This window comes from Erigeron canadensis, chromosome 3, assembly GCF_010389155.1.
Source record: "Erigeron canadensis isolate Cc75 chromosome 3, C_canadensis_v1, whole genome shotgun sequence".
NCBI classification, from domain to species: Eukaryota; Viridiplantae; Streptophyta; class Magnoliopsida; order Asterales; family Asteraceae; genus Erigeron; species Erigeron canadensis.
The window spans coordinates 23,218,253-23,239,653 of NC_057763.1; the positions used below are offsets into that span (position 1 = coordinate 23,218,253).

The window sequence follows — 21,401 nt, forward strand, 5'->3', positions numbered from 1 at the left end:
AAGTTCTATATTATTTTTTTTATTTTTTTTATGTAAATAAGTACTTAGAATTTGCATATAGTTAGGATATATATCATTATTATTATAAACTAATTATACAAATTTTAGCCGTAAATTCCTTTTCAAGTTGTTGAAATGATTTTTTTTTTTTTTTGTTGGTATTTGATATTAAACTGCATTTGAACTTTTTAGATGTTTTATAATTTAACATTATAACAAAACTATTATCTTATGACTATAGGCTTTAACTCACCACAGTGTATAGGGATTTATCAATGTATAAAAATGAATATGACATATAGGCACATTGACTAGTCAATGAATTTTGAAATGTAAGTTAGAGACTATAATAAATTGCAGGTTTTGGTGACGGATGTCACACTCGCTTAATGGCGCAGTGGCCACCCGCCTCACAAAAATTCCTTGGGGGTGAAAGACCCGGGTTCGAAACTCAAACCAAGGAATTTGGAGTCTCATCGCCAGGCAGCATTGCTGGGGTTGCTAGCTTAAGAGAAATATTCTCTATGGGACTAAGTGGTTCCCAGGCAAATACCATTTTTTTAAGTAAATGCTTTTATAATATAGTACGAATGTATATAAATTCGATCTATTAGGGCGGATTAGTTTACGGTAAGTATATGATTATCCTGCTTGTTAACACTTAACTTCATTTTTAGCTTTTGACAAGTTTGTCGGGTACTTTTGGTGCACTTTTGACTTGATCCATACCTTTAGCAATGACCTCGCCATTAAAGAGTTGCCTCGATATAACTGTTAACAAATGCCTTGGGGCCTCTATTTCGACTAAGGCTGCCAAATTGTGTCTTAACAGGTTCGGTGCGCACAAAATTCTCAGCTTTCAAACATGAAAATGACTCATTTAACACTTGCCTTTGATAATTTGAGTTTGACAGTTATTTGTTTTATGTATCAAAAAAGTTAAATGTTGAACTTTAAAATATTAAAAACAATTATTTTTAAAAATAGAAAAAGTTACATAATACATTTTTTGCTCAACGGGTACTTTAACAGGTCTTAACAGGTACCCAATTGACAGCCTTAATTTCAACCACCTTTTTACTCACCCGACTACACCTTTAGCAATGATTTTGTCTTTTATGAAAACCATCTTTAGCAGTAACGTTGTCTTTTCCGCTGCCACCTTAAGAAGCGACATCACTGCTAAAAGTAAATGTTAAAAGAGGACAATTTGTACACTACCTTTAGCAACATTGTAGTTGTTAAAAGGTATGTACATGTTTAAAACATTAAGTGAGGTAGTTGTAGTAGGTGTAAATTATTAATTGAGGTAGGTGTGAATAATTAATGCGAGGAAACATCACTTAAAGTTTCACACCTACCACACCTACATCACTTATTTTCTATATTTAACATGATCACCAACATCCTCTTTAGTGTTCATATTTTTTTTTTCTTTTGCAAAGGGGGCGTTTTGATGTAAACGACCTGAATCAATATGATGAAAATGACCATGATCCAAGTGATGAATTTGACGATTCAGATTTTGAGCTTAACTATGACCCCGAAGCATTCTATACAGATGACGTATAACGTATATGATTTTATTCATACTTTTTTCCATAAATAACTTTTGTGAATAATATGATATTTTAATTGTGATTACTATTCCAAACGTTGAACTCACATGAAGCACTTACGAACTAGACTCAATGAACAGGACGTGAGCTTGATTTTGTGATAGTCAAGTAAAGATCTAACAAAAAGATATATAGTGGTGTAGTTTGGAAAGTCTCGCTTTCTTGTCATCGTGGTGGAACACTTGATAAAAGGGAAAATTAAAACAAAGGTTCAGATGCCAAAAAACTAATTGCGTTTTTTATGTTGGAAGGTAATTTGAATATTGATAATGGTTGGAGGGTAAAGGTGATAGACGATAGACATAATCACCATCCATTAGGTTATGATGAGGATCATGCGTATTTAAGGTGTATGTCTGAAGCTGAAAAAGAGTTTGTGGAAAGATAGTGAGACTAAGTGGTAACCCGAACCGAATTTTAGTTTAGTTGAAAAAGGAATTTCCAGAAAACAAATTCAAAATCAAAGATATATACAACATAAGAAAAAGATGGAAAAGGTGGTCAGGGAAGCAAGGGAAACTCCAAACTAGTTTCCTAAAACATGGTAAGTTGTGAGTACATTGTATGACGGTCCTGCTCATCTTAAAGATTCCTTTGATTGCTTCCTCGACCACCTTTTCCCATCTTTTTCTTACGTTGTATACATCTTTGGTTCTGAGTTTATTTTCTGAAACTTCATCTTTCAACTGAACGAAATTTTACTAGGTTTACCATCTAGTCTCACTGCCCTTTCCACAAAGTCTTTTTCAACTTCAAACATACGACTTAAATATCCATGACCCCCACATAACCTAATGGATGGTGATTATGTATATGGTCTATCATCTTTATCCTCCAACCATTATTAATATTGAAATGACCTTCCAGCATAAAGGGTCAATTAGGTTTTCTGGATCCTGAACCTTTGGTTTTAATTCCCCTTTTTATCATGTGTTACCCCACGATCACAAGCAAGCGGGAATTTCTAAACTACACCATTACTTGTCTTTCTATTAGATCTTCGCTTGATTATCACAACATGGAGATTACGTCTTGTTCTTTGAACCCGGTTCGTAAGTGCTTCACGTGAGCCGAACGTATGAAATAGTAACACAAATATCATGTTATTCACAAAAGTTATTTATGGAAAAAAAAACGTATGAACAAAATCATATACGTTATACCTCATCTGTATAGAATGCTTCGGGGTTATAGTCAAGCGCAAAATCTGAATCGTAAGATTCGTCATTGGTTATAGGTTGTTTTCATCATATTGATTCGGGTCATTTTCGTTAAAAAAAACTCCATTTGCAAAATAAAAAAAAAATGAAATCCAAAGAGGATGTTGGTGATTATGTCAAATGTAAAAAGACAAGTAAGTGTGAAATACTAAATGATGTTTCCTCGCATTAATGTTACACACCTAACTCAATTAATATTTTAGACCTGTACAACGTCGCTGCTAAAGGTAGTGTACGAGTTGTCCTTTTCAAACACTTACCTTTTGCAACGATGTTGCTGCTAAAGATGGCAGCGAAGAAGACAAAGCCGCTCTTAGAGGTGGTGGTCGGGAAAAGACAAAAACGCTACTAAGGATGATTTTCCAGAATAGATAAAATCACTCTTAAAAGTGTCATCGTTAAAGATGTAGTCTGCTGAGTGAAAAAGTGTTTGGAACAGCAGCCCTTTCTTTAATGATTAATACCTCGTACGTCCCTAGCTAATTAGAGGCGGAGCCAGGATTTTTGATTGGAGGGGGACAGGTTATGACTATATGATTAGAATATTTTTAACGGATTTAGTTTGTGGTTGCAAAATGTGGACATGGTTTTGTATTATTACATCATATTTCCAAATATAATTTTATAAACACTTATAGATATTCATGTTAATATATCTTTTGAAATCTAAATATATAGATACCAGTTAGTAAGTAACAAGTATTTCTATCCGGATGTTGCTTCGGGAGAAAAACAAAACTCTGGTGACAAAAGTTAAAAAATATTAATCCGAAAAACAAAATTTATGTGACAAAAGTTAAGAAAATAAAAGTTGTGGTCAAAAGTAAAGAAAATGAAACTTTGGTCATAAAATTTAGAATTCAAAAGTTATGTCGTAAAAGCAAATACAAGAAAATTTTTGGAGTGAGACTTAATAAAACAAAGTTATGTGGAGAAAGGTACAAAAGTTAAGAAACTTATATTTGAAAACAAAGTTTGTCTGGCGAAAGTTTAAAAAACAAAAGTTATGCGTCAAAAAGTAAAAGGGAAATTGTAAAAAAGGTTTTGCGAAGAAAGTTTAAAATGTAAAAGTTATCTGCTAAAAATTAATAAGAAATAAATAAAGTTTTGATGAGAAAAGCTTTATGTGACAAAAAGAAACTAAAGCAAAACTTTGGTAGCAAAAGTTAAAAAATTTAAATTTCAAAACAAACTCCATTAAATACCTTTTTGTAACAACCGTTAGTTAGCCGAGCAACACTTAACGGTTGTTAAGTCCGTTAATTATGTTGGATGTTTTAGATGGTTGCACTTTATCCTAAAAGGGGTGTAGTATTAGCTACACTAACAACCCCTCACATTCCAACTTTACATTTTAGTATATATATATATACATATATGCATTGGATCTCCAAATTATATACGGACAAATTGTTTTAAAAATATTTCAATTTATCCAAAATAGCTTTATTAGGATCAAAAACAAAATACGTGTCTTTTGTGGCCTAAATTTTTGAGGCCTCCCAACAAATGTTTTTGCTAAATTTATCCCATAAAGCATGTAATTTACAATTTATAAATTTTTTTTTTTTTGAAAGAGATAGTTTATATAAACTTCAAAGTTTATATATAGAATAATTTTATGATAATTTTAATTAGTTAAAGTTAACAAAACATAAGGAAAATAAGATTAATAATGTCTGTTTCAACAAGCAACGAAAACATTGACAATTAGCCATGTGCGAAAGATATGCTTATCAAAATATAGTAAAACTCTAAAATTCCATCAATTATTGTTGTTTGGACATATATGATATGAAAGTGTAGCATAGAAAACAAACATCAGGAAAATGCCGAAACTAGTATATCTCTCAAGATTGGCCGTCCAATAATGATCTATGCTCTAACACATATATATTCCCATGTACCGAGGACGCTTATAGTTAGAGACGGTTCTAGTTATAAGACACTAAACAACTGTTTTAAGCTTTCAAAATTTTAAGCTTCGAACATTTTGTATAATAAGCCTAGTATTAAAACCTTATGTTAGATACCATCATACAATCTGCATTATAATAATGGATAATGGATCATGGATAAAGATTCTTTTAAATTTTCCAACTAAATTTTTACTCTTCAATAAACATCTTTTAATATTGAACATTGATTTTAAGGTTAAGTGCACCGTAATGCAGTTAACTAATCCTAAAAAGTTATTGTGTGCACGAATTCTAGGTTTGTTTTATTGTATTCAAGAAACTTATTCAAGAATCCCATAGTAAACAAAAGTTACCGAGTACGAAGTTAGTCGGTCACCACTTTCACGTTCACTGCTTACATGACATGCACACTATAACTTTTTAGGATTAGTTTATGCACACAATAAAAATAATAATTTACATATAATGTTTATGTATATGAAAAAACTGTTCCCACACACAGATTCAACCACAAATTACAAGCAGATTCAACCTTCCCATCGGAAAACTCGTCTTTTTAATCTTTTTTTTTTTTTTTTGAAAAAAAGGAAGATTCACTACATACAATGGTATACATATACATTTATCCCGTATACAGCTGATTCATCCTTCCCTTATCGATTAGGTGAGTTTTGGTTGTATTTCGTTTTTTCCAGCCAAGGTTTCCGACGAGATTTATTCCGACCACCTGCGAATCCAATCATCTTTGGCGCTGGTGCTTATCATCTTCAACCACAACAACGAATACTGTACGAGGATCATAAATCATACCGGATTATCTAACAACATCTTGTAATTAGTTGTTTGGATTTGATGATCGAGAAATAGCAATAGCATCAGATGGCGGTGGTAGTTGGATTTTGATTTATGATGATTGAGATTAGTTGGTTCCTAGTTTAACGCAATAGCAGCAGATGGCGGTGCTAATTGATTGTCCTTGTTATCTCCTCTCCGCCGCTGTCACTTCTCATCACCACCACCACTTCCAGCCACCCATCCCTAGACGAACAACATCATCAATTCATCATCGTCCAAGTCTAGACCCACCATCGTCTCGATCATTTTTCTTTGGTAAATATGCATCAAAACATATACCCACTAATCAATTAGCAATTAAAAGAAAAAAAAAAGGGGGTTGGTTGTTAGATAGAGAGATGAGAGAGATAGATGGGTTGGAATGATGATGGTGGAAATGTAACGGGTGCTCATAAGTAGGAAACCGGTTCCATGTTTACTATAACCATTTTTTCAAGTTTTCTGAATACACTAAAACTAACTTGGAGTTCGTGCACACAATAACTTTTTGAAATTAATTAACTGCATTCCAACACACCAGACCCTTGATTTTAATCTAAATATCAAGATATATTTAACTTGACCATTCAAGTTATTTTCAACTTGAAGAGATGTTCTTCTTATAATAAGACTCTTATTGATTGTATCAACCTCTATACCATTCTTTTTACTAAAAACTGGGCTTTTTTTAAGAACTTTTTTGGTTTCTTTGCTTTCTTCGTTTATTTTAATTAATATGTTGATAAATTATGCCTCAAATTTAATTCTGCTCAAAACTTCCAAAAATCTTGATCCGACGTTGCATATATAAACATTTCCATGTCACAAATGATTCCATCCACTTATTCAACCTAACTGATAATAAATGCCGCTTTTTTCTTGAACAACTAATAGACGCCACTTTTTTTTTTAAAAGTGAATTTCGCTGAAAACTTCGTGTCGCGATTTGACAGCGAGAGGTTTAGCATAAGTTGTCTTAACCGTATCCGCGCTAGAGAGCTCCCTTGAAGTAGAAATGCCTATTTCAAATATCCGATGGGGGAAACCCCTTACTAATCCACCCGAAGGCACGACGATTAATAAGAATAAACCCAACCCCTTCAGACTTAAACCTGGATAAACCCAAGCCAAGACTCATAAAGAGACTTCTTTATGTTCTCCCCAAAGCTTGAACACAAGACCTCATATATAGTGGATGGTCTTTCAACTATTGAGTTAATGCTCAAGGACTAATAAACACCACTTAATTGACTAATATTACTTAACAATCATACCAACTCATATGCCAAGCGGGAGTTCAATCTTTATTAACTTTTAGTCTTTTACACGAGGTCTTTTTTATAACTTTTATTCTTCAAACGTTTCCTCGATGTTAGATATAATAAGATCTGGTTAATATAATCGACATATTTTGTTTGACAATCATGATTAAAATACAAAATAAACAAGTTATAATAATAGTTCTATTATATCACGTCTCTTTCCTTGTTACAACCACCTACTTCCCAACCCTCTTTCTCTCCCACACTTATATTATCCCAAATACCATATATCATTCTTTTCATTTCCCATATATATAAATATATCATATACAATATTATTATTTTATTATTAGTCACAAATAATAACTTTACAGCTACTTTTCTTTGTTACTAAAGTAGTATTAATAAATGTCTCTATATATATAGTAGTACTTGTACTTGTATTAAATTAAAAAGTGAGGAGATATAACAATAACAATAATAGAAATAGTATTTGTTGTTTATATGTGAAAATGGCACCTTCAGTTTTAGCTGAATATGATGATGATAGATCTTCTTCTTCTTCTTCTTCTTCATCATTTTCATATAAAAAAGTTTGTGTAATGGATGCTGGTGGGACTTTAGGTTCTGCACTTGTTCATTCTCTTCTTGAAAGAGGCTATTTTGTCCATGCTGCACTTCACACTAATGGTACTTTTCACTTTTTTTTTATTTTCATTTATTTATATATTTGATTCATTGTTATTATTGTTATTTGGGTTCATTGTTTAGAAATTTTATGTGATTTTAAATTTTGTCCTTCCCATTTCATGTGGGATTTATTCCACGCCGAAATGTCCTTCTGTCCCTCAAATTATCAGAAAGACATTTCGGCCTAGAAACTTTAAAAAAAAAAAATTGTAACTGGTTGTCCTGATACATAATATATTTTTTTTCAAAAAGATTTTTTTTTCTTTTGCAATAAGATAGTTTTAGAATAAAACCAGTCTCTCTGCTCAGGTAGAGGTATGACTATCTATATTTTACCTTTCTCGTTATCGTCTTTGATAAGATTGGGTATTGTTGTTATCGTTATATAATTTTCGAAAAGATGGGAAATGAAATGAAATGAAAAGAAAGTAATATATAAACTTTTCAGTTGAGATGCAGGTTGGAGAGAATAAGAATTTGAGGGTATTTGAGACAGACCCATTGGATTATCATAGTATAGTTAAAGCTTTGGAAGGGTGTTATGGATTGTTTTACTCATTTGAGCCTCCATCTGATCAGCCAACATATGATGTATGTATACTTTTTCGATTACATTAAGTTTCGTATTTCGTTTAAATGGTTATATGGGCAGTTAGTTATGTATTGTTTTCTGAAATGAAAATAGGAATCGATGGCTGAAATGGAAGTAAGGGCGGCACATAACGTATTGGAAGCGTGTGCTCAAGTCGATACTATTGATAAAATTGTGTTTACTTCATCTGCCACTGCGGTAATTTGGAGGGATACCACTGAGTCGACGCCTTCTTCGTGTGATGTTGATGAAAGAAACTGGAGCAATGTTAATTTCTGCAAGAAATTTAAGGTATACTAATAATTTGAATCCAAAGGATTTCTTGAATGATCAGTACTAGATAAAAAAAAAACAGATTCTGCAAAAATAGTGTTAGGATGGGCATTAAAATTTAAAAGTTTGAGACCAAAAAGTAGTGTATATCTATGATGTTTTTATAAGGAAACAGTTTTCCTTTTGGCTAATGGTGAGATAAATTGATGATCAGTTATGGCATGGGTTATCGAAAACGTTGGCAGAGAAGACAGCATGGGCACTAGCCATGGACAGAGGGTTGAGTATGGTTTCTGTAAATGCAGGACTGTTGCTGAGCCCTGACCTTACCATCACACATCCGTATTTGAAAGGGGCAGCCGAGATGTATGAAGATGGTGTTTTTGTTACCGTTGACCTTCAATTCCTGGTCAACTCTCACCTCTGTGTATATGAAGATGTTTCTGCATATGGTCGGTATCTGTGCTTTAATCATGTCATCAACTGCAATGAGGATGCCTTGAAGCTTGCCCAGATCTTATTACCTCCAGATGTATCTTCACTTCCACCAAGGTCAGTTGCATCTTGTAATTATATGTGATCTTTGACTCTTTTCGACCCATAAAGTTATAAATCAGTCGTTTCTTGTCGTATTCTTTTTTTATTGTAATGGATAAAATGATAGGAAATAGTGTAAATGGAATTGTCAAATGGCTTGAAACTTTACTTTTAATGTTTAGGATCTCCTAAATCTTTCTATTCAAAAAGTTATATTATTATTGGAAATTTGTATAATCACACCTGGTACACTTAGTATTGTTTAAAGCTTAGAACTTAGAAGTTGTCTGGTTTACCCGACCCGTTTCTACATGTAACAAATTTACCGACTATGACCTAAGTCTGTTTTGACTGTCACACAACTATACTCATATTTTGTCTAAATTATTATTTGGTGAAAAGTTATAACTTTGAGTAACGAGTAAATTTTTTGTGATGTTGTAGTATGACAGTAGGGGAAAGTGGGATGGTGGAACAAAGAATAAGCAACAAGAAGCTTAACAAGCTACTGGTTGACTTTGATAACGAAGCACCCATTCTAAGCGAATGAATTTGATACAAGATTGGATATATTCTATAGATTAGATCAGAGATTCAGAATAGATGATTTGATCAAAAGATAAACAAATCGCAAGTGCATTGTATGTGCACATTTGATGTGGTTACAAGTTACAACCTCATTCATGCTTAAATATATAAATATATGTTGTTTAATATTCTTTTATTATTGGGCAAGTATCTTTCACTTGATTCTTTGAATAAAGTACGAGTAGCTCTTTTTGCCCAGCTATCAAGAAAAGTTGTGGCAAGTTACATACTATTGGTTATGTTTTTGTTTATATACAAAATGTTTTGCGAATTTGATGCGAGTTAATGATACTAGAAACGACTGCAGTTGATACAAACCGGAAAATCAAAATTGTAAAACAATAATAAAGTGTTTTCGAATTTCACATAAAAAAATAGAAAACATTTTAGGGAAACTATTATTTGAACACATTTTCAGTATTTCATTTTTCTTTTTTTGAAAATAAAAATGAAAAATAATGAGTGTTTTCTCTAACTAAACGCACCCTTGGTTCTATTTTTGTCTGACTCAGTTTGTCAAAGTGTGATACCCAAGGTTACATCAGTGGTAGCTCACAGGAACGGTGTGATAGTAATCTTTAAAGCTTGATTTTGATAGATAACCACTTGATATGTTTTGCTATTGTTTGGTGCTTATCATATAATGGTTGTACAAGTCATAAATTCATAACATTGAAATTTTATAACCTACTATATAAATGCTTGAAAATATGACACGCCTATTGCAACAAAAGTTGTTGCCGGAATAATGAACAAAAGGATGGAAAGGCAAAAACTGAATTTAGGTCCACAAGGCACAAAACCTGCACAAAAAGTGCTTAGAAGTTAAAGGACGTTTTAATGGTGATAACAATCACACACTCACATTGAAAAAAGTTGTCACATAAACCATATTGAACACAGTAATATCCTGAAAAGCAATCACATGCATTCTCTATCATTGTCATGCTGATTATCCAAGAAAGGGTATCACACTGAAAACTATATTACTAACGCTCTTATTAGGTATCACATAAGGCCTGTTTATAAGTTATTTTCCAAATTTAGCTTAGTTACAAGGCGCATTCATATTTGTTTTCACATTTAATTGGTTGAACAAAGCTTATTTGTGTGCCGAACATGTTGATAAACTGTTTGAGAGCCGTGATTGGTCGATAAGTTATTTGAGCATTTGTCTTTTAGTGTATAAGAAGATTTATTGCTTATCCACCGTAAGACTATAATCGGCAACCTATTGGTTGATGACTTTCCTAAATAATCAAGGCCCGTGATTACCTATGTGTCTAATCTACTCCTTTGTACTAGTCATCGTTCACTTATTCCGAAATAGGTAGAAGTAATGCAATTACTTGTGATCAATATGGGATTAGTTCATTTGGTATGGGCTCTTGTCTCTTGGGGGAAGTTCAGACTTCTATCCTTAACAATAGTGATTTAAGATTATTTGGGGTAGTTCCAAGGGAGCCCATATTAGTACCACTAATTTTTATTAGTGTACCACACTGTACAATTGTTATAGCAGATAGTACAGCTATATAATGCGTAATGATGGTAGATGTATAAAGAGATGTGGTACTATTATCAAATCTCTAGTTCTAAGGGTAAAGTAATTCACAGTTAATAAAAACACTTATGCTATTTTTTGAAAGTGGATAACCTTCTTTTAGCATTAGTCAATTGATTAGACATTTCCAAGAGAAGATTAAATCAGAATATATGAATCTATTATAAAGGGAAGTGCATTGCATATGTTTCCGGGTCGAAGATTCTTTAAAATTAAAGATAACTTTATAGGTAAAGTTGATGTAATCTTGACCATTGGATTAAAATTAAGGGTTAAGATTCAAAAATGTTTTTTGAATCCTAACCCTTGATTATAATCCAATGATCAAAATCTTCGACTTTAACTATAAAGTTCATTTTAACTTTAGAGGATCCCAATCCTTCAAGCAGACTTTAACGGAAACAATCAATCTCTTAATATTCTTTTATTCAGCTGCCTCTATAATTCACTTCTATTCATTGAATGGAGTACGTGGCTTCCACGATTAATCTAATCTTGGGCTTGGATGATATTTTTATAAAAAAAAAAAAAAAGTTTCTCAGGGTTCATGATTAGTACACCTATTGCTATTTAGGTCAGGAACTGCCGACCTTCTTTTTGAGAACGAACTTGAACCCCCTTTTTTTTGCGTAAGTGGCTACCACAAATCAGTATAAATGATGAATTCACAGCAAATTTCCTTTTCTAAGGTCATGTTTTTTGGCGCACCAGAGTTTGTGGAGTTTTTTTTTAATAAAAAAATAAGGTTTTAATTTGAGAACTTGTATTTAAAAAAAGTAAATGACATAAATATTCGTAATTCTATTTGATATAAGTAAATGACTTTTTAATGCTATTTTATACAAACGAAAACTCAAACTACAAGCTGCATCTATAAGCTCCGGCTTGTTTTACTAAACATACCTAACAAAATGTTGGAAACTTTGACGAGAGCAATAGACAAGAAAATGGTGTTTGACAAACATAGTATTGTCATGCACTTATTTTTCTGCTATGATGATCCATTGGGTAATGTTTTTCCAATCCATCTTAGGTTACAATAGATTTGTTTATGCAGACCACGAAGTGTTGGCTCAAACATTTTAAAGGATTCAAGTGAAAATTAATTTTAACGGTGTAGTTTTATCTACTGTGAAAGGCACCTGGATTGCTACCTTTCATTGTGTTTTGGAATCTCACCAAATAGTAAAAAACAAAAGTGCAAATATTACCTAGATGTTGGTGAAACGTTACCTAGTCAAGTAAAGGAAAGCAGGATGATATATTGATATTAACTATGGAATCATGTCAAGTTTCATCCCATGAAAATATTTATGTGAAAGGAAAAAAAAGAAAACAATATTAACTAAAAAAGGCAGACATACGCCGCACATCCTTTTTATACAAAGTCTAAAAACTATACAAAATAAAAAAATTTCGGGGCCTTGTATTCATGGTGGCCCAAACCGCTTGAACCCCTATAAATTGGGCCGGCACAGATAACACTTTACTAATAATCATGTTACATGTTAAACAAAAAATGCAACTAACTATAAGTGTTAGCTTTATCGTTATAAACTACGAAACGACAAAACCTCTTTTTATATCTTCGTCAAGTATGTTAGAATGTCATTGGCAAGTTTAAATGAGGGCGTGATAGTCTTAAAATCTTGATATTAATAGATACCGATTTAAAACCGTATATGCATTCTTTTGCTCATGAATTGGTACTTTTTTATAGATAAACAATTTGATGTTATTGATTAAAAATTTCTCATCCTTGAATGCTTTGTATTGTGTCTACAGTTATAGGGGTCTTTTGCATATATAAATGATGTACATGAAAAAGTTCTTGCCGACAACTAATTGCAAAAATTAAACAACCTTGAAGTATACGTGAGTACATGATTTAGGTGCAACGGATATAAAAAAAAAAAACATTTTCGCGACAAGAATTTGAGGGAGAGAAGTGACAGTTAAACAGTCAAAAAATGTGGGCCCCATTCGATTTAGGTGCAACGGATATAAAAAAAAACATTTTCCCTATTTAAACCCATTATTTTTAAACTCATAACTACAAACAACTAAATATACATTTTGCACACTTTTTACACAAAACTTTCACCCCAAACATCTCACTTTTTGTCACAAAATGGATTCATCTTCCGACTCGTCTTCATATTGCGTTCCCCCTTCTCTTTCCGACTCATCAAACGGGAGCACTTTTCAGTTTTTCCAAACGGTTTTAGACGCGTACGAAGACACCGAAAGCTATAACAACACCCGTAGGTACATCGGCCGAGATCGGGTAGACGCGCACGATAGGCTAATGCGCGACTACTTTGTTGAAGACTCCAAATTCGACGAGCCATTTTTCCGTCATCGTTTCCGCATGAGCAAAAGGTTGTTTTTGAAGATTGTTAATGATACTATAAAATGTTTGATTAAATTAAATAGAAAAAGAAAATAAATAATTTAGGAGGGTTGAGAAAGTGATGAATGCCTAAAAAATAAGTTGGGAGGGTTGATTAAGAGGGTTGAAAAGGAAAAATGAGTTGGAGAGATGTGATTGGTGGGATTTGAAAGGGTTGGATTTTTTGGCTACATAACTCCTTGTGCCCTTAATAATTAATGACCATATGGAGTCCAATGTTTGTATGTTAGATAAACTAAGTTAATTAATGCCTGTTTTAGGTAACTTTCATAATTTGATGTATAAATGGGACTCAACTTGTAGCTAGTTGAGTCATCTAGGTTGTGGGTAGTTGAGTCATCTAGATTTTACATATTTGATATAGGTTTGAATCTTGATATGCAAATAAACCATCTTTTAATCTTATTTATTAGGAGAGTTTGATAAGATTTTTCCTTGGATGTCTCCTCAAGCTAAAAAGAGAACAAAACGGTTATGGCAACCATTTTTTCTTGCTGGATAGACCCTCATTCAGTCATTCTTGAATGAGGTGGGTATATTTTGTTCAAAGAATATGACTACAAAGTGTTAATGAGGTTATTAAAATATTGAAGCATAACCATGTGACTTTTATCTAGAGATTACATGATCTAATACACTACATGGATCTATGTATTTATTTATACATAATAGTTATTTATCTTTATGAATGGTTAATCAGTCATTAAATCTTAGTACATGATATTTAACTACAATCAATAGCTTCCTTAGAGTTTACATATCCTATAAATTTGGTTTAAAAACATTTATAAGGTTGAAGATTTTCCTATTATTCGTTTTGGGTAATTTAATTGTAATCTAACAAACAAAATTATACCTAAGAGACTAAGATTTTAGATACTTATATCGGGGTGAAATAGGGTTTTCAAAGGGGATGGACTGATGAAGTAATGTAGTCATACTACTTTTGGGTAAAGCCCGGCCCATAAGCATCATAAGAAGTACTAGTTTCAGTTTGCAACAATCGTAAAAGTGATTAAATTGGATATTGATATCATGATCATCGATATTGCCTTGTTAATCGTTACTAATTCACTATTAATACTAGTTCACCATTAATATGTGTATGTTATATAGGGATTTGAATATGGGGCTGTTATACATTTAATTTGGATTAAAAACTCTCACATATTAAATTTTAATACATAAAAAGTATGATAGCCTTATTATTTATTCAATATATTAAAAAATCAACATTTAAAAGGTTTTTCCACCCAAATTAGATATGTAACAACCTCATACTCAATTTTTTCATGCTATTTAGACTTGGTACTAGATAATAAAAAAGTTTTTAACAAAATAAATAAAAGAATTAACGCATTTTGAAAGGTTCCTTATAATGATATTCTTGCTTAAATCATTGACCAAAAATATTAATTAACATATAAATTTTTTAGCTTTATAAGAAATAAAAACGTGTAAGTTAAACGCATTTTGTTTTAGTAATTAACGTTCATGAACAAAGTTAGTTCATTTTTAAAGTGTCAAACTATGACATTTTAGATTAGACGGAGGGAGTAATATTTTAATTTTATTTATGACTTGTTAAAAGTTTCAGCAACCATCATAATTAAAATTTCAAGACTTGCTTTGAGTTGTCTTTTCTACTCTATTTACTCTACGATATCTTTTAGAGAATGCTAGCTTGCTTTACCAAAAAGTTTTGTAGAATAGTTTGTCTTAACAAATTCAAATGCTTTCATCATCTCTCCATAACCAACAACTTTAATTCGATCCCAGTCTGGATATTTAGCTTCAAACGCCTGTCCCATTTCTTCTGAATTTTTAATAACTTTCTTATCATTTCACTCTTTGTTCACTAGCTCTTTCACAGTCCTAAAATTCTGTTTTACGTCATTTTTGGACAAAGAGTGGAGTGGTAAGAAAATTATTAAAAATTCAGAAGAAGGGGCGTAATGTTTGAAGCTAAATTCAAGGCTTGGATCAAATGAAAGATGTTGATAATGAAGAAGTGGTAAAAGCGTTTGAATTTGTTAAAACAAACTTGTATTCTACACAACCTTTTGGTAAAGCAAACCTGCATTTTCCAAAGATATCACAAAGAAGATAAAACAGAAAATAAAACTCAAAGCAAATCTTGAGATTTTAATTATGATGGTTGTAGAGTGGGTATGCACCTAGTAGGTTAGTGAAGTGTTTCAAAAAGTCATGAATAGAATTAAAACATTATTTATTTTATATTAAATGAAAGAGTAGCATGTATTATTACATACATACGTTCCACTGTGTGTTTACTTTATTTTATATATCCAAGGTTTAAGGTAAATTGAGGAAAAATGAAAGTAGATGGAACAAAACAGGTTTGGTTTTGATGATGATGTGGATGACATAACTTATGGATAATTTTAGTAGATGAAAATAAGGTTTTAGTTGGAAAAGAAAGGATGTGTGTGAGATATTAAATTATGAAGTGTTGTTTCTTTCTATTGTTTGGAACTCTCTATATCCCAACCAATGAAACACTAATTTTAATATTTTATAAAGAACAAGATAACAAATATACCTAACTTCCCTCTCAAACCAAAAGGAGATTCAACGTAAAACAAAGTCACATTAATTAGTGTGTACAATCGGTAGGTGAAATATTCACAATAAAGGCACATGAGTGGGTTGTAAGTAGGTGAAATATATGATAAATGCAATATGTCAACTTTGAGAATGTGTTTGTTTATGTGGATTTGTGTTTGTTTTGTGTGGTTTTATGTTTAAAGACTAAGTTAATGAGTTAGAATCGGCTTTACTCGGGCTTTTAACTTATCATTTTTCACATTATCTCTAATAGTCATATTCTTAATAGCTATATATTATATAGTATGAACACAATGTTAAAATTCTAACTTTTTTCTTTCGTTTTCATTCATTCTAACTCGAAAGTGTAATTAATCATTTACCTTACTTTTTTCTTTTCCTGGCTTTTCTTAGTAACTCAACATTGTTTTTTATGTTTATAATCTTTTTCCTTCTTCTTTTTTTTCTTTTTCTTTTCTTTTCATTTTATTTCATTTCATTCCACTCCATTTTAATTATTTCTTTTCCTTTTATTTTAGACTCAAGAATGCAGTGTAAAGATTTCAACTTGACCCATTTTCGTATGAGTAAGATAGTTTGTAGGTTTAACATGTGAAAAAAAAAAATATTAGGTAACATGTCAAGAGAGAATTTGAATTGCATTTTTGAAAAGGTTAAATGGTAATATATTTAACAGTTAGCATATAAACTTTTTATAACAAAAAATAAATAAACAATAATGTGTTTGGTTGTGATATTTAAGTTTTTCTGTTTGCACGATTGCGGATGGCTTGTATCCATATAAGAATCTATCATCCTACTCTTCCAAGCCAAAAGCGTTACTCTAAACACCTGCCTTACAGTTTATTGTACCAGTAAAATGACCTCTTATACAACACAGAGCTAGTATGACAACTATACACCCAGATATCTGATAACCCCATCCTCTACCAGTCTTTCGTGGATATTCAACAACACTATCACTGCTATGCCTGGCAATTTGAACTCGCAGGGAAAGTTTGGGTTTGTTTGGGTAAAGTTTCATGTTTATGGGTTTTGTTGGGTAGTGCTCAACTTTGAAAAACGGGTCTAATTGGGTAGTCAACAGTTTTATGAATATATCAGCGGGTCGAGCGGGTTTGAGCGTAGTGATGTTATCAAATTTGAGAATATATGTTATTAATGAAAAATAAGAAGCCAAAACGTGTTTTTTTCTAAAAGATGAGGTAGGGGAAAATACATGACTTTTTTTGTGTCAGACATTTTCTTTATCTTCTATTTCTTTTTCATTAAGTATATAAAGAAATTATTTATTACGAGTATTTTATAAACTAAAGAGTATGAACCTTGAAATTACTTAATGTTCACAATTTTACCTTTAAAGCTTTAATCATGAGTTACAAAATTCAACACGATTCAAACTTGTATTATCATAAGTTCAGTAGTATTTTTCTAGTTATTCTTTTTTCTAATCGTCAATGTATATTTTTTTTCCATATCACGACACAGTAATTATAAAAAAAATATTAATAATTTATTTCTTTAAAAAACTAGTTTAAATTTAATAAGGATTTTTTTATATTTTTAAACAAATATTAGTATTACACTTTTGGATTTGGGCTTGAAAAAATTGCGGGTTGACCCACACCCAACCCGTTTTGACCCGTACTCATTTCATAAGCAATTCTGAAATGACTCGCTTGAATCCGCATCCGTTTTGACCCGTTAGCCAAACCAGCCCGACCCGCCCATTTTGCCAGCCCTAGTCACTGCAAAAAGTGAGGCACGGGCAACACATAAGTAAAATGTTATAATAATATATACAATGAGATTCTCCTTCACTGCTTTTGACTTGTCAAACTGGTCTGAGTTTCTGACCTATATCCCAACACATTTGATTGCCCCCACTACCAAGTGAAATGGTGTAAAGTGCTACATAGAGCATAACTAGTGGCCTCGTGCCGACTTCTTTGCATACATATCCATCTAACTAATGGTTTTATTCTATGGATGGTTGTTGCAAGTGTCAATAATGGAATACCCTACTGTTAATATGTTTATGTTAAAAAGACATGTACTATATGTAGACCCATGTCTATATCCATATAACAAAGAGTTTTTTATTTAAAAATAAAAAAATTTGTAACATTTTAAATGATTTTATGTATAATGATATACTTGGTTAAATCATTGATTGAAAAAGGTTAATTAATATATAAGTTTTTTAACTTTATATATAAGTATAAATGAGTTGTGTAAGTTAAACACATTTTGTTTTAGTAACTAACGTTTAAGAAAGTAAATAATTTAGTATGCCCAAATAACTCTTTAGCATAAGTGAGATGTAGGCATATCAAGATGTTATATAATTCATAGAAAGAATATCTCTTTTTTACTTTAATTAAGATATTGACTAACGGATTTGTAATATGACAACAACCTCTGGTCTCATTTTTAACTAAATATGAATTTAACTTGTGAATATTTCTTTATGACTCCAACTCTGATCGAGATTAAAGCAAAACCAAATTTTGGTCCCTTATACTTGCATCCTTCAATCCTTTAATATGATAGCAAAGTGAGGTTTCATTCGCAGCTTCAACGACTTTGGAACCTCTTACTTGCATATTACATCTGTTTTGCAAGTCATTGACCATACTCGTATATTTGCAAAATGAATGGATTACACTTTTTTATTATTATTATCATAACTTCAATACCATGATTTAGTATATTGTGTATATTACAACTTCAATAACCCTTGGTTTTATTTCCATTATTATTTTGACCCAATACAAATCATTTTCGTTAACAAAAATATTTATTATCCATAACTTCTTTACTTATTCTTTTTAATTTTCCCCTACCATATTATGTATTGTAATTCTAAGTTTATTTTGTTATTTAATAATTTTGAATCTACTTGTCCATCGGAAGGGCCTGAAAACTAGTATTTATATATTACGAACACAGTGTTAAAATTGTAACTTTTTCCCTTTGTTTCCATTCATTCTAACTCGAGAATATAATTACTTTTTTACCTTACTTTTTCTTTTCCTTGTTTATCTTAATAACTCAACATTATTTTTTTTATGTATATAATTGTTTTCCTTCCCTTTCTTTTTCTTTTCTTTCCATTCTATTTCATTCCATACCAATCTTTTCTTTTTATATTAGACTCATGAATGGAGTGTTTGACTCATTATCATATGAGTAGGGTAGTTTGTGGGTTGAATATGTGAAAAAAAAATATGATAGGTAACAGATAATAGTTAATGACCTGCCTTACAGTTTCTTGTACCGGTAAATTGACATCCTACATTACACAGAGCTAGCATGACAACTACACACCCGGATATCTAATAACCGCTTCCTCTACCGGTCTTTTATAGATATTCAACAATACTATCACTGCAAAAAAAAAAGAGTCACGGGTGACAGATAAGTAAGATGTTATAATAAAGTATACCATGAGATTCTCCTCCATTGTTTTTGACTTATCAAACTGATCTGACCCTTTTTTTGACATATTTGATTGCCCCTACCACCAAGTGAAATACTGTAAAGTGCTACATAGAGCATAGCTAGTGGCCTCGTGCCGGCTTTTTTGCATACATATCCGTCTAACTAATGGTTTCATGGTTGTTGCGAGTACCAATATACTATGAGATTCTCCTCCATTGCTTTTGACTTGTCAAACTGGCCTGGCCCTTTTTTTGACACGTTTGTTTGCCCCTACCACCAAGTGAAATAGTGTAAAGTGCTATATATAGTGATGTGTCATATTTTATACCATTTCTCACGTGATTTTAGAACCAATTATTCGTCATTTTGATAGTTTATATCCAACTTTCGATGCTTTGAAGGTGTTAAGTGTTTTCAGGTTGGAAATTGATTAGATGAATGAATTGGTCGATTTTGATGAGTTATGAAAGAAATGGGAGAAGGATTCGGTTGAAATCAAGCGAAAGACGAAGAAAACGAATTCTGGAAGTTGTAACTGCTGTTACTTGGCTAAAGGCCGTTATAAAGGGAGTTTGTGGTTTCTCCTGTAATTGGCAGTTAGAGAACTAACGGCCGTTAGAAATAAACTGGCGAGTAACGGCCGTTAGCCCAGTAACGGCCGTTACACGCGTATTTTGTATATGGGTTCAGTTAAGGTTCTGCACTTTGCACGAATTCTTAACACAATTTTATTAGTTTTCTCATAGCTTGGAATACTTTGGAGCAAACAAGTGATTAGGGTTTCACATATTTTAGCTTTGGATTGTAATCATCATTGCTACCGGATTATCTTCATTCATTTGGTATAATATGATTTCTTCTTTATTTGTTTGTTCTTGTGTTTTTAATATGAGTAGCTAAATCTTTAGCACCCGCTTGGGTAGTAAGCATGTCATAGGGTCGAATTAATGTTGCTTGTGAATGTTGAACAAGGTTTATATGTTTAATCGAAGATCCACATATATTTGGATTTAATTATTGTTTTCAACTTTTATGTTAATTGATTGATAATTGTAATTAGAAGTTCGGGAGAAATCTATGTCATTGTCAATTGATCTATGAAATGGTTAATCGGTCTATAATTAACCTAAAATCATTGGAGTTCGGGAGAAATCAACGATAAAGATTAAAAACAATTAAATTCATTTTGAATGTGTAAACGCCTATGATAGAGGGATCTGATTAGGCGAATAAGCAGTTCGGGAGAAAGCTTTCGAAAGATTAAATCATAAAATCAACTCAGGAATTTAATGCTTAACTGTTTAGAGTAGAAATTAAGTGCGGGAGCAATAATTATGTTTTGAACAGTTAAAGTTTCAAGTATAACGGGAGTTTATCTTGTCTACTTTTTGAGTCGTTCAATAAATGCAAGTAATATTTAGACCCGATGATTGGCATGTGACCTGATCCAAGTAGGTGTTCATTTTTAAATCAGTGTTAATATTCAACCAATCAAATACTCTTTGCGATTAATCCTACGGGATTACTGACTTTCTTCACTAACTTTGCAACGTGACAATTCGGTCACAAAACCCCCTTTTTAATCTGAATCATTTTATTGTAACAATTGCTTATTAAGTCCTTGTGTTCGACCTTGGTTTACCAAGTCAACTATACTGCATACGAACGGGTTCACTGCCCACAAGTGTATAGTAGTCAGTAGCTAGGTATTTCGTGTTCATAAATTTAAGACTAGAAAATACACATCATATAACATAGCTTGTGGCCTCGTGCCGGCTTTTTTGTATACATGTCCGTCTAACTAATGGTTTCATGGTTGTTGCGAGTACCAATAATGGAATACTTAGTTTACCATTA

The 21,401-nt window shown here is 31.9% G+C and overlaps 1 protein-coding gene across 1 annotated transcript; it reads left to right on the forward strand.

Moving 5' to 3' along the window:
• Positions 1-7,287: 7,287 nt before the first annotated feature.
• LOC122592544 (cinnamoyl-CoA reductase-like SNL6) lies at positions 7,288-9,670 on the forward strand. Its single transcript, XM_043764798.1, has 5 exons — positions 7,288-7,544; positions 7,993-8,135; positions 8,230-8,427; positions 8,624-8,961; positions 9,391-9,670. Exons 1-5 carry the CDS (start codon positions 7,367-7,369, stop codon positions 9,494-9,496), a joined length of 963 nt encoding a protein of 320 aa, XP_043620733.1. The 5' UTR covers positions 7,288-7,366; the 3' UTR covers positions 9,497-9,670.
• Positions 9,671-21,401: the final 11,731 nt, after the last annotated feature.